Raw genomic sequence first — 13,930 nt, 5'->3', positions numbered from 1 at the left:
TGGGTGCCTTGGAATGATTATGGTGACCCTAAGGGTGCTTCAAACTGAGAAAGTTTGGGAACCACTGCCTTAACCCCTGCTGTAGCCATTTTCTTTAACCCCCCCCCCTGCAGCCATTTTCCTTACCTCCCACCCTGCATCCATCTCCCCTGCAGCTATTTTCCTTACCTCCACTCTGTAGCTATCCCCCCGTCACATCAAAACTCCCCCAGTCGCATATATCAGCCCGCCTCCTCTGCCCTCCTTCACACATATAAACCTCTCTCCCTCCCTATAGATTTTCATGGCAGCCCCCCCCCCTCCCACCCTATAGATATGCATGGCAGTCCCCCCCTTTCCCTCCCTATAGATATGCATGGCAGTCCCCCCTTTCCCTTTCTATAGATATGCATGGCAGTCCCCCCCCTTTCCCTCCCTATAGATATACATGGCAGTCCCCCCTCCATCCCTATAGATATACATGGCAGTCCCCCCTCCATCCCTATAGATATACATGGCAGTTCCCCCCCCCCCCCCTTCACTTACCTGTAGTTGAGTTGTGCTGGCCAGCGTCGCTCCTCAGATCAGCAGACAGGAAGTGAAGACTTCCTGCTTCCTGTCTGCTGCACAGCAACAGGCAGCCTAGCGATTGGCTGCCTGTTGCTGACCACTGACCACCAATGCTTTTGATCGTCACCACCTACACTTCCCCCCTTCCCCACCCCGAAAAAAAAAAAATGAATTAAAAAAAAAAATTAATGACAAAAAAATTTAAAAAAATAAATACCCGCAGTGCCGCGCCCCCCGGGACCCAGCGCCCCAGGCTGCAGCCTGGTCAGCCTAGTGGTTGATCAGGCCCTGGGCACTGGTGAGAGAGGAGCTGGAATAGTTGATAAGGGATTAGAAATGTTGGACAGATTTTGTTAAGTGTAAATAATTATTAGTTATGTGTAAATACTTATTTATACCATATTATTCAACTCAGCAACACAGAAGCTTTATATTAAGCCTGATAGTGAGTTTTATCATATTTGGTAAAAAGGTGGACATTGCTTTGAAAATTCTATTTTTTTGTTTACAGGGTTAATAGACTATAATTTCCATTGCTTTCGTAAGGCCATTCAGGAAGTATTTGATGTAAGAGTGAAAGTGCTGCGATCTCGCAAACACCTGAGTCAAATCCGAAAGCGTAGAAGATCCACCCCCAATGGTGCCCCAAGACTTCCTCTCTAGGGGTGAAGACTCTGCTGCTACCAAGTCAGGAGACTGTTTGCAGGACATACTTCTGTACCATCATGTACATTTGCTTATGTAAAGGATGTTTTACCTGGTTCCTTTATTTCTAACTAAGGAATGTGTTTTGGGGACATCAAAACCTTTACAACATGAAATGAAATATGGTTGTCTGTCTAGTGATGAGTTCCTCACACAACTGCTGTGTTACTAAAATATTACTTGTTTAATGCACCAGGGTAGCTGCAACACTATTATTGAGAATAAGGGAAAAGTTAAGCATTAAAATAACGCATCAGGATATCGAGTGATAAAATGGACACCAGCTTACTATTTAGAAACAATAGTATTTTAATCATAGGGCATGCAGTAACTAGTCATTGGTAAGTCTGATTGTATAACTTCTTTATTTTTGAATAGAAATCTACTTCTAAAAACTTGCAGTTTTATACAATAAGACTCCTCTATATTAACAGTAGGATACTAATAGAAATCGTTTTGGTTTCTGATTTTTATACTATAAATGTACAAGGTATTTTTGCACAGTGTGAGTGTCTGGGCCCTTTTTATACTACTAAAATTGACAGATCATTATGTGTACTTCTTCCATGTATGCTGCTTACATTCAGCTGTGTGAGATAATTGTGAAATCTTACTGACGCACATTAAATTATTATTACGACTGTTTGATCACATTTAAGCACACGGAATATTTACTATAACTTATTGAAATGTAATCTTATATGATAGAAAAATTACATATACATTGATATAGTTCAGAAATGTGGGTAATCAACATCTAGATAACGTTAGAGGATGTATATTTTAAGGCTCATTTACCTGCACTACGTGAGTGCTCCTGTCTGGCTAAATTTCCATGTGCTTGGCCATTGGCAAACCTATGTAAAAGCAGATGCACAGTGGAATCAGTAAAATGGCAAATCAAAATTCCACCCTATTAGCACCCTACTTCATCTTTTAAACTTTGACCTTGTTTCCCTAAACTACTGTTTGGCTTAGCTAAATTTTTGTCTTAAATTAATCATGTACATCGGGACTGTCTTTATTACTGCTGTCACTTTTGTGTGTCTGAAGATTTATTACATTATTAAATTATCCAAAGTACTCTAAAAAATGTCATTTTCCACCAAAGGTCAACTGGAAAGTTGAAAATGCATCCCGATAATAGCATAGGATGACGCTTGGTTTACACAACCTCTGAGCAAGCGGAAAATCGGGTAATTTTGTGGGATAAAGTGCAGTGTGCTCACCCCTTTAAATAAACTTGACCTATAAAATAAATTCTTGTATTTCCACTAGTGCAAAACTAGACTCATTTTTGAGTCTATTTTTTTCCTACAAACTCCTCCAACTGACAAGTACAAATTTTTGGCCCAAATATCCAAGTGCTTTTTCTGCAACTTGGCGAAAAATATAATTGCTGTGTGGATGTATCAGATAATATCTATAGGCAAGATGATTTACACTCCAGAAGATCTGCATGGAGTACATGTAAAGGTGATACAGTTATAAATGTGCATTTGTGAGAGGCCTAATGATCTTCATATAAGTCATAATAATAGACAAAATTAATCTGATAAAATGCTTAGTGTTAATACTATTTATCAATACACCAATACCTTTTGTGTTATACTCCATAACTATACTTAACTAAAAATAACCACACAGACACAAGATATAATTTTGTCAAAAAGGTTGCAGTTTATTTAATATAACATACTTATTCAAATCTGATGGCGGCGAGAACAAAGCAGTCAGCTAACAAGTAATCTTGAAACCAATACAGCGTAAGGTAAATCTCAAATACCACTGTCCCAAGACTTTATGAAACCCAAGTCTTTACCATTGGAAAGTACTAAACTTGACATCATCGCGACTGCCCCCTTCTGGACTCACATTGGCGCGTCTGCCCAATGGCACGCCAAGGGACCCTTCACCAAAGAGGACCAAGAGTCAGGTTACTGCAAAAGGGGCAGTGACGTGCGGCCAATTCAACGGTAGCACCTTAGATTAGTCACTGACTGCACTGCTCTCCTACCCACCGCTGAAACCCTTTAACGAGTTCCCAGCCTGCCACATAGAGCACGAACTAATGCCTCCTCAAAAGACTGGTAAGTAACTGAGCTGTGTCTCACATCAATGGCATCGTTCACTGAAAAACCAGGGGGGTGAGATAGGTGATAAATTAAGCGGTATTTACCTGCCACTTGTTTTGGTACTACCTCTATAGGGCATAAAATTTGGTTTGAAAACGGGGGAAACTCAAAAGGACCAATCATGCATCTCAAGGAAACCTCTTTATTCACCTTGGAACACACCACTTCGGGAAACAAGGAGGCAGATTTTAAATTACGGTCGTTACGGTTGTCCGAAAATGGGAAGCCTAAAACCGTGCGTAAATCCTTTATTAAGAAAATTGGCATGTGAGGTATCTGGAAAGAAACCAAGCCATTTATATAATGAAGATAACCTAATGGGGGAGGGGGCATGGCACAGAAACTCCTGGCATACCACGACCTCTCCCAGTACCTGCTATATTCCTGGTGCAGTCCCGTGCGGGGTGCGAACCCCGACAGATTGTGCAGATATGTCTGTAACTGCATGAATCCCCCCTACCACAGATGGAGTTATTGAAAGCAAAGCATCTGTTTTGCTTCCTGCGTGGGGCGCCACACCCCCCAGCTCCTGGAAACCTTTTGCTTCCTAATTGCGCACCACCCTGAGGATGCATGAGCTTCGACCAGGTTTCCATGTCCCTACATTCCAGGGAGATGCGTTCTAACCCACTAGCTTTTTCCCTGAAACTTTCATCATATGTTTGCAAGACATTAGGCCCGTCGTTTACCACCATTTCTGTTATCAGATGGAGATATTGCCACACGTCAACCAGCGCCTCAGGTCTGGTTTCCAATTAACATGCTGCGAAAACGCAATATCCTGACAACCAGTTATAAAAGGTGCGATATGCATCCTCACCCATTCTCCCTTTACTGCAGGCTGTAGCTAAATCTTTCTTGGATTGTTTTGTTAAAGAAAACATATCCACATATATTCCCTTTTTAATCATGTCTTTAATGCATGATCTCAATCCTGTTAAAAGAGCCGTAGTATTACAGCGTACCATGGGGCCACCTATTGCTGCGTGAAAGGAAATTACCGCAGATGCCTCCTTAACGGGCTGAACTAAGTGATCTTTACGTAACTTTAGCAGCTTGCGTGAACTTTGTTCGTCATAAGACGAATCGTTATCAGTAGATGACTGTGGAGCTCTATGTGTGTGCGACTGTTGTGCAGGTAAAGAAATATTCTCACCAACTATGAAAAGCGGCATCCCTTGTCCTTGTTGTGAGGCGTTATCCTGAGGCACATTGTCCGTTGTGATATTTCCTTGTACCGTGTCTTGTCTGCTGTCCGCCAATGTAGACTGCGATAACGACACACTTCCTCCAACTGCATCGGTTTCTCCCCTTTACTGTACCTGCATTACTGGACGAGAGGATATATTAGGAAGAGGCAACACATCTTATCTACACACACCCACCTGCCCCGAACCATTGAGTGAGGAAGGAGCAAAACCATCCAGGTTCGTATTAATGCGAAAGCCAGAAGCTGTCGGATGATCTAGTGTAACATCTACAAAAGAGGGAGCAGGCATCTGGCTGGTACCTTGAGGTTGAAATGGGCCTTGCATGGGTGATGAAGCGACAGAATAACTTGTGACATGCTTGTGTCTGGCAGGGGGTAGGGAGCCATCCAATGGGACAAGACGCTCTGTTCCACTTGAGAAGGAGGGGCGGATAAGGAAGAAACCAGGATGCTGGGGGGTTAATTGGGGGCATGTACTGTGCCTGATTGGGTATTGGAGGATATGGTATGTTCCCTGGCTGCGTGACCGTGTGTTCACGGTAATATGTTACCAACACCTGCATTCCTATATGAGAAATTATCAAATGAATGGGGTCTATGAAAATCCACAGGGGAGGGTGTGAGCTTTGACCCCAAAATTAATTTTCTTGAGGAACAAAAAGGGTAGAGTGTGCCTCCGCAGTAAGGGGGGCACCTAACTCTGCAGAAGGACCACCAGAGGAAAGTGGGCGGCCCCTATATCGCGACCACCCTTCAGGCATGAGAGATGATAACCTTGACGGGGCATGCACTGATTGAAACACTGGAGGGTTGTGGCTCCATTGACGTGGGGGGGGGAGTTGAACCTGTGTTTAATACATTAGCATTATGATCCTCGATAAGAGGGGGTGTGTGATTAAAAAAACCTAACCCCCTGCATTGGCAGATATACAAAGGAGTGGGTGCAAAATAAGGGTGGGTATTGAATACACAACGGGTAACATACAGTACATAGATGTCCAAATGAAATAAAATCCTACCCTACTCCTCCCAGGAGTGTTGTGATAGGAATGGGTAGTTTGTTAATACGTCAAATCATGGAGGTACTCCGCAAAACAGTGCATAAAATCAGTCTCTAAAGCTTTCCTCTTCAGTAGGCAACACCACGATATACTTCTATTTCCCTCTGAAGACTCTTCCTCCTCCTCACCAAGATATCAGTGAACAGTCTTCAGAAGGAAATAAAAGTATATCGTGGTGTTGCCTACTGAAGAGGAAAGCTTTAGAGACTGATTTTATGCACTGTTTTGCGGAGTACCTCCATGATTTGACGTATTAACAAACTACCCATTCCTATCACAACACTCCTGGGAGGAGTAGGGTAGGATTTTATTTCATTTGGACATCTATGTACTGTATGTTACCCGTTGTGTATTCAATACCCACCCTTATTTTGCGCCCACTCCTTTGTATTTCTGTCTATGTAAATTTATTGTGAAGTTTAGGCTGTCCTTCACAGGAGATAATGGCAGCAACCCCTTTTCCCTCCCCCCTCTGGTGAGCGCAGATCAATCAATATTGTTTTCTATAACCCCCTGCATTGTACTATAACTATGCATGGGTGAAGCGACAACCGTGTGCTCATTTGAATGTGCAGCTGCACTATCCCTGCCAATATTCCCTGTATGCACAGCATGGACATTCCTATAGTGACGAGTGGCTGAAGGAGATGAATTTCTACCCCTCCTCCCCCCTCTGCTGCCTGAGTGCTCCAGAATAGGATGGGCGCACACAGGGCCTGATTAAGGGTCACAGCCGCCCCAGGCTACTACACTAGTTCCCCCCCCCCAGTGTGTGTGTAAATAAATTTTTTATATATATAGATATATATCTGTAAATAAAATTATAAAACATTAATACATTAAACACACTTCATTATGCACTTCCTCTTACCTGATCTTGCAGTGTAGACTACCTGGTGTTCTCTTTTGCATGTTCTTGGAGTGTTGTCCGTTGGCTTCTGGAAACTTGGGAGTCCAGTATTTAAAAAAAATTGCAAAAAATATTGCAAAAATTGTATTATAGTGCAAAATTTCAACAAACCTTGATTGATACAAAACAACCCCCTAGTACAGACAGACAATAAAATATATGAAAATTATTTACACTCCTATAGTAACATTTACCAGCCCTGTCTATCTAGTATTTAGCATTCTAGTGACCGCTGAAACCACAGTCAGCATCAACATCACCGCCACACAATACAGAAATCCTGCCCTCTACAAGCTATTTCATCACCTCCCCACCAATTCATCCCCCCTGTCATTATTATCAACCCGCACCAGACAGTTTATGACCCCCCCTATCCAATTCACTAACCCCCCCACCGTAGCCAGTTCATTACCTCCACATTGCTTTTTCATTAATCTCCCCTATCCAATTCATTAACCCCCCCTCTAGCCAGTTCATTACCTCCCCATTTTCACTTCATTAATCACCTCCCTCTAGCAATTTCATTAACACCTCCCATCCAATTGATATGCCCCCCTATCCAATTCATAAGCCCCCCCCCTCTAGCCAGTTCATTAATCCCCATTTTCACTTCATTAATCCCCCCCCTAGCCATTTCATTAACTCCCCCATCCAATTCATATGCCCCCTCTATCCAATTCATAAGCCCCCCCTTCTAACCAGTTCATTAATCCCCATTTTCACTTCATTAATCCCCCCCTCTAGCCATTTCATTAACTCCCCCATCCAATTCATATGCCCCCTCTATCCAATTCATAAGCCCCCCCCCCTCCAGCCAGTTCATTACCTCCCCATTTTCACTCCATTAATCCCCCCTATCCAATCCATACTAGCAGATCATTAATCCCCCCATATCCAATTTATAAGATCCCCCCAGTCATCTCCCCCCCCTCCACATCCGATGTGTCACCCCCCTGATATTTAACAAGCACTTACCTTGCTGTCTTCTGTTCTCCTCTGACTAGACGCCGGCGCTTCTGTCATCTTCACACGCAGCTAACAGCATCCAACGCTGTTAGCTGCGGGTGCGCTCTGTGTGATTAGTGTGGTCACGTGAGATGTGAGATCTCACGTGACCACACTAAGCAATACACTGATTGGGCAGCTAACAGCGTTGGATGCTGTTAGCTGCGTGATTGGGTACAGGAACATGCGGGACCGCCCCCTTGAGGCCAGGGGCGGCCCCATTAGAGGAGAAAGAAGCCGATCACCGGCACTTGAAGAAACCCCCCCCCCCAAAAAAAACAACAGCTTGTCAGTGTTCCGCGCTGCGCCCCCCCCAGGACTCAGCGCTCCAGGCTGCAGCCTGATCAGCCTAGTGGTTGATCAGGCCCTGGGCGCACAGCTCTCTCTGGAGCATGTGACCTCCTATTTCTGCCCCCCCCTATTAAGCCCCTGGCGTCCGGAGCTCCTAGTGAGCTCCGGCGCCAATACTGTGACAGAGTCTGCGGTGGCGTGAGGCTCCCCTCCACCGCTCGCAGGCTTCTCCATCAGATTTAAAATGGCCGCCACGGCGACTGAAGGGGATGGGGCTTCCGCCCGAGCGGCGGCTGAATTATCACTGCTGTCCTAGAAACGAGCTGGGGGAACTACATCTTTAGACTATGGGCAGGGAATGTAATAACACAAGGAACTAATGGTGGGAAAGATGAATGTGGAATGTGGGAGGGAGCGGGGGGCGGTCTGGGATTGTAACGCCCCCTGCGGGGAAAACAGGGACAGACGCAACACAAAAGAACTTACCTTGAAAACGATGGTCACCTCCAGTCCGCTTCCGATTTCCCAGCTGCGATCCAATCCCAGCAGATCCGCAGCCGCAGTCACCTCCAATCACGTCCCTCTAAGATAGAGACAGAGATTACGGCCGTGCCTACCAGGTAAGGGCTGTCCGAGAATACGGCAAAGAACGAGGACACGGTCAGTCCAAGCTCACTTGCCGCCCCCTCACTTTGTTCTTGCCAAGACGCGGGGGACTACAGGCACTTAAGACCAAGACTAGTCCGAGGACTAATCCCGCCTCAAGTACCTTACACACCTGCCGGTGAGGGCCTAACCGAAAGGGGGAATCGAGCGTGATACTCACCGGGGCACTCCCACTTCCGATCCGGTTCCTCTGCGCCTTTCCGACTCCTGCGGATGACAAGAACACACAGCCTCCCTCTACGCTCTCAGTGAGACTAAGATGGCACCCACAAAACTGGACTGACTACAACAGCGACCCGACCCTAACAACGTTCTAATGGTCGGCAACGCAACTAAGTCAAACCACTATGACAAACTAGGTGTGGTGCACTAACGGAACTGCTCACTTACACACTACGGGGAACACCAGCCGGTGTTCACTGACTAAACCGGAGGGCGGTTCCTAACCCCCTCACCCAGGTCGTACCAAGAAGCTGCCTTCTTGCTATGGGGTCACCCACAGACCCTAAGGACCGGTTCTTTAAGCCCAGCTGAGGCTCAGTAGAACAGCACACTAACCCGCGGGCCGACTGCCGCACAGAACAGCCGATCGAACTGAACCGCCCGACTGCCTGTACTCGGGTATCTCACACGTGTCTCTACGTCCGGAACCACAGGTCCACCTGCACGGAACCAGCCTTGAGGACCCTTGATCAGAACCACGGCCGCCCCTGGAACTGCCTCAAGGTGTGCTGCACTGCCACCAACTCACTCAGCCACCCCCTCTGGGTACCAGTGTGACCCCGGGGACCTAAGGGACAGGAAAACTACGTGTGTTCTCCCCTGACTATGTGTATGCTGGTAACTACACTTGTCCCCACAGCACGGGTTAGCACAGGAAACCACAGGAACAAGAGCCTACCTTTAATGGGGGCCTGACGTCTTGATCACTGGAAACAACTACGTAGCACACCCAAAATACTGTAATTCAACAATACCCGCCTCACAGACAGAATACAATATACAGTACTTTGTAAGCTACTTACCAGAGCACACCGCTGTTAGCCAACCAGCCGGTTGCTACAGCACCACAGGAGCCTCCGCTCTACTGTACCTCCTAACCACGTGTGCTCACCTCACACAGGACCGCGCCTACACTCACGAGGCTCCCATGCCTCTACCTCATCACCACCAGGGCCTTCTGCCCTTCACACCATGGGCCTCTGCCCAGCTACAAACAGAGCCTTGTGCTCTGATTAATGGGCCTCAGCCCTCTCTCTACCTCAGGGAACTGAGCCCACTAACTAGGGCCTTGTGCCCTACTACCTAGGGGTCCTAGCCCCTGCCTACCGAGGCCTGTGGCCTCCCTAGCTATCTACTAGGGCCTTGTGCCCTTTATAGCCTACGGGCTACCAGCCCCTAACCAGGCCCTGTGGCCTTCCTATGGCCTCTAGGCCACTAACTACCTAAGGGCCTTGTGCCCTTGTACACCTGGGGCTCTCACGCCCCCTGTCTAACTAACAGGGGCTTGTCCCCTTGTTCACCAATATTGTGGCCTACTGGCCCACTAATTAGTAGGGGCCTAGTGCCCAGGTCCCTGGGCCTTGTGCCCCTAATCCTCTGTGCCAACGGGCCTTGTGCCCGATCGTGGCCCCAGGCCTAGTGCCCGAATTAACGCTGAGTCACTTACCTGCTCTGCGCAGGAATCTCAGCTTGCCACGCCGTCTTCTTCCTCTTTCTCCGGATCTTCCAGACCCTCCAGCCGGCGGCGCCTCTTCTCCGGTTCGGCGCTGTTGAGAGCTGCTTGGCGGGGGCGCTCTCAGCCCTTACAAGGGCTCCCCGCCGGCGATCACTGCTCCGGCGGCTTGATTGTAGTCTTCGGGCGGCAGGGTAGCTCACGGCCCTTACAAGGGCCCCCTGCCGCCGCTGCCGCTGACTCTGTTGCTGGACGTCTTGAAGAGACGTCCTCCCTCTTCTCCGCCGACAGACTTCTGACAAAATGGCGCCACCCGGCGACTTATATAGTCGCCGGCGTGACGTCATCAGCCGGCGCGAGTGCTGATTGGCTCGCGTCGGCGCCAATCTTTTGAATGGCCGGGCGCGAGCCGCGATTGGCTCGCGCATCCGGCCGCTGATTGGCCAGCGGGGAAAGATGAGCCCTGATTGGCTCATCCTTCCCCCGCGCACAATACCTGCAGGAAAGAAGCCACGATACTCACCGCTGGATCGCTGGACGGGTGAGTACTTCTCCTCTTCTTTCTTCCTGCTGGGCACCATCGGGGACCTCTTCAGCCCCTTCAGGGGCACAGCGCTGGCGGACATCTTCGCCCTCTTCACGGGCACCGGCTCCAGCATCTTCTGTCCCTCCAGGGACACAGCGCTGGCGGGGGTCTTCACCGGAGACACCCCCACAGGATGACAGGTAAAGAATACTACATAATATCGGAGGGAGAGAAATATGAAAAGTAGGAAGAGGGCTAAGAAACTAGGGAAATAATAAAAGTATGACAGAAAGTTAGAGAGAAATAGACAATAAAGCAAGGAAGAAGTATGGCAATGAAGCAATGATAGAAACAACAAAGTAACTGAATACTAAGCTCTTTATGGCACAGCAGATGTTTCCTATCCGAAGATCCAGGAACTAAGAGGGCCAGCCCACTATGTCAGCATACTTTATCACCTCAACAGTAACCACTCCCCACACTGTGATTGGCTGGCTGTAACTAAAAGTTAACCCCTAATGGTAAGTGCAGAGAAAAGTATAAACATGATATTTTAATTGCCCTCAGCTTATGGATGCACTTAAACTTAAACACATAAAAATTGTATTATTCATATCCCTATTAAACACAATGGACCTGATTCATTAAGGAAAGTTAAACAAAAAATTGAGTAAATTTTCTTACTCAAGTTTTCTGTACAAAACCATGTTGCAATGCAAGGGGTGCAAATTAGTTTACTATTTTGCACATAAGGAAAAGACTGGCTGTTTTTTTCATGTAGCCCACAAATACTTGATAGCTTATTTGTACACTGAAATTTAAAGTTGATCTAGGACATGCCATACCCCAACTATAAATCTGCCATTAAATTTTAAATTTACCTCCCCTTCCAATGCAACATGGTTTTGCCTTACTTATTTTTGCTTAACTTTCCTTAACGAATCAGGCCCAATGTCCTAATGTTTCCTGTGCTTTGTGGAAAACATATCCGAATCCTGATCTTTCCTAACTGACAGCACCTTCTCTACCAACAAAGACTTGAATCAAACATTTGCTATATATGAATAGATCCATCCTTGATGTTACTTTAGTGAGTAGAGTTAGAAATGTAAAAATTGTGGGCTTTCTTGCGTGAAATGTTCAGGTCATTCCACAACACTTCAACTAGGTTATGGTCAAGGCCTTGAAATTTTGCTATTTAAAAACACATTTCCCATTTCCTGCTTGCAACCATTCTCTTGCATATTTATTTTGTGTGTTTATGATTGTTGTCATGCTACACAACCCATAGATATTCTACCATTATTCTGTAGAACTTTACCAGTAAAATCCAGAATATTTTGTTACCACAATCACTGTCTGGGCCTGCCTTGAAGATGTGAAGCAGCCCGAAACCATGCCATCATCACGGATTGGATACGATTCATTTGTTGAAATGCAGGGCTTACTTTTCTCCAAACATAACATTTCTTTCTTGTGTCAAAAGGATTTCCTCTCATCTGCTCTATCCATAGATAATTCTTCCAATAACATTCTGAATCATACAGGCAGTATTTGGAAACCCTGATGTAGTGGTAATGTTCTTTTCGTATAGTAGTGATTTCCACTTTGATATTCTCCTTTGCACACCACATGTGTCCAGTGTATTCCTGTGGCAACATGCAGAATAAGCAATTACCAAACTGTAAACCACTGTGGAATATGCTTGCACTATATAAATAAATATTCCTAATAATAATACACCGGTGTACTTTGTGACCTCAAGGAGGTCTTGCCATTCGACAACTAATCCTGGGATGGTATGGAATTTAGAGACTTATTTTCAAAAGGCGGTTGCGACAAACCGCCCATCCTTGGCAGTTTTGCCGTAATTTTTTTAACAACACAAACTGATGTGTTTTGTCCTTAATAAAATTGTAATTTAAAAAAAACCCCACTGAGAATCTGCTGTTTGGGGGAACCACCGTTTGGTAAAAATACCGCTTAGAGGCTTTTTAGGACATTTTTGCATACAGTCCCCACCTTGTGCCATTTGTATACAAAATTTGTATATTCCAACAATAATTAAAAGGGAATGTTTTTAAAATAAATTAACTTTCAAACTGCTGGCTGGAATTTATCTGCCAGCTTTGGCTAAATACATTTTTACATCATGCCTTGTAAAGTGTTCATGTGTAAAAAAAGAAAACAAATTAGTTTCTCTATGCACCATATGCCTGGTAGAGAGCATGAAGAAAGGCATACATTATTTACAAATACACCTGACTAAATTGTTCCACATAGGGCCTGATGCAGTGTTGAAAGCAACTTTGGTGTAATTTATGGGACAAAAAATACACAAGCAAAAACAGCATATTTTTTTCCCACATGCTGAGTTGCAGGCATCGCAAGATGCATCCAGCTCTGCATCTGTATTGTATGCACCAGGATTATGGCACACGCACTTACACCCACATTCCCATATGCATAACCTGGTTGTAAGCTCAGTATAACTTTTTTGTTTTTATAGTGAAACACACATTTGCTATTAGGCTTCATATAATACAGCAGATATAACCTACCTTCCTTGTTAAATGCGCACACAAAATTCTATAATATATACACCAGCAATGAAGAAAGCACCCAGCAGCTTCAGAGGTTGAATTCACAATCAGCCAATCAGAAGGCGCTAGCTAGATCTGTCATTATCATCATCAATGTGGCTGGTATAAATAATACAGCTTTAAAAGACGTAGTTGTATTCAGATCTGATTGGCTTGTCATTCTGCAAACACTCCCTTACTGTTACTTAGCCTACATTAGAATGTTACGTCTGCCTGGATGTGTGCAACTTGGCATAGGTGAAGGTACTTGTAGGTTTTTTTGTGGGAAGCGACTTTATGCTGCACATACTGAAAAATAAAAAATAACAATCCCAAGCGCAGTAGGATACGTGCTGCCTACAATAAACAAACACTGTCACATAACCAAACAATAGAATAGAAGCAAAATGTACATGTGATGGTGCAAACACAATATGTAAATATAGAAATATATTAAAAAAAAATGAGAGTACTTATCAACAATTCAGTTCCAAATTTATTCATAATGTGAATCACCCCCAATTCCGGTTTTCCTTGATGAGAAGCTTTTCAATGTGCACTATTCCAAAGAATCCATTCAAATCATGTGTACCTAAAACAAAAGAAAATATGAAC

The 13,930-nt window shown here is 45.2% G+C and overlaps 1 protein-coding gene across 1 annotated transcript in view; it reads left to right on the top strand.

Annotated features, from left to right (window-relative positions):
• Positions 1 to 1,907, top strand: part of RRAGD (Ras related GTP binding D) — a 59,369-nt gene extending 57,462 nt beyond the window's left edge. Inside the window, exon 7 of the mRNA XM_075202774.1 lies at positions 1,061 to 1,907. Coding sequence (XP_075058875.1) covers positions 1,061 to 1,212 — 152 coding nt within the window. The 3' untranslated portion in view covers positions 1,213 to 1,907. The remainder of the gene's footprint in view (positions 1 to 1,060) is intronic.
• The last annotated feature ends 12,023 nt before the right edge of the window (positions 1,908 to 13,930 follow it).

Source organism: Mixophyes fleayi, chromosome 3 (genome assembly GCF_038048845.1).
Source record: "Mixophyes fleayi isolate aMixFle1 chromosome 3, aMixFle1.hap1, whole genome shotgun sequence".
In the NCBI taxonomy this organism is placed as follows: domain Eukaryota; kingdom Metazoa; phylum Chordata; class Amphibia; order Anura; family Limnodynastidae; genus Mixophyes; species Mixophyes fleayi.
The sequence above is the reverse complement of the archived record's forward strand: the minus strand, read 5'-3'. Positions and strand labels throughout refer to the sequence as shown.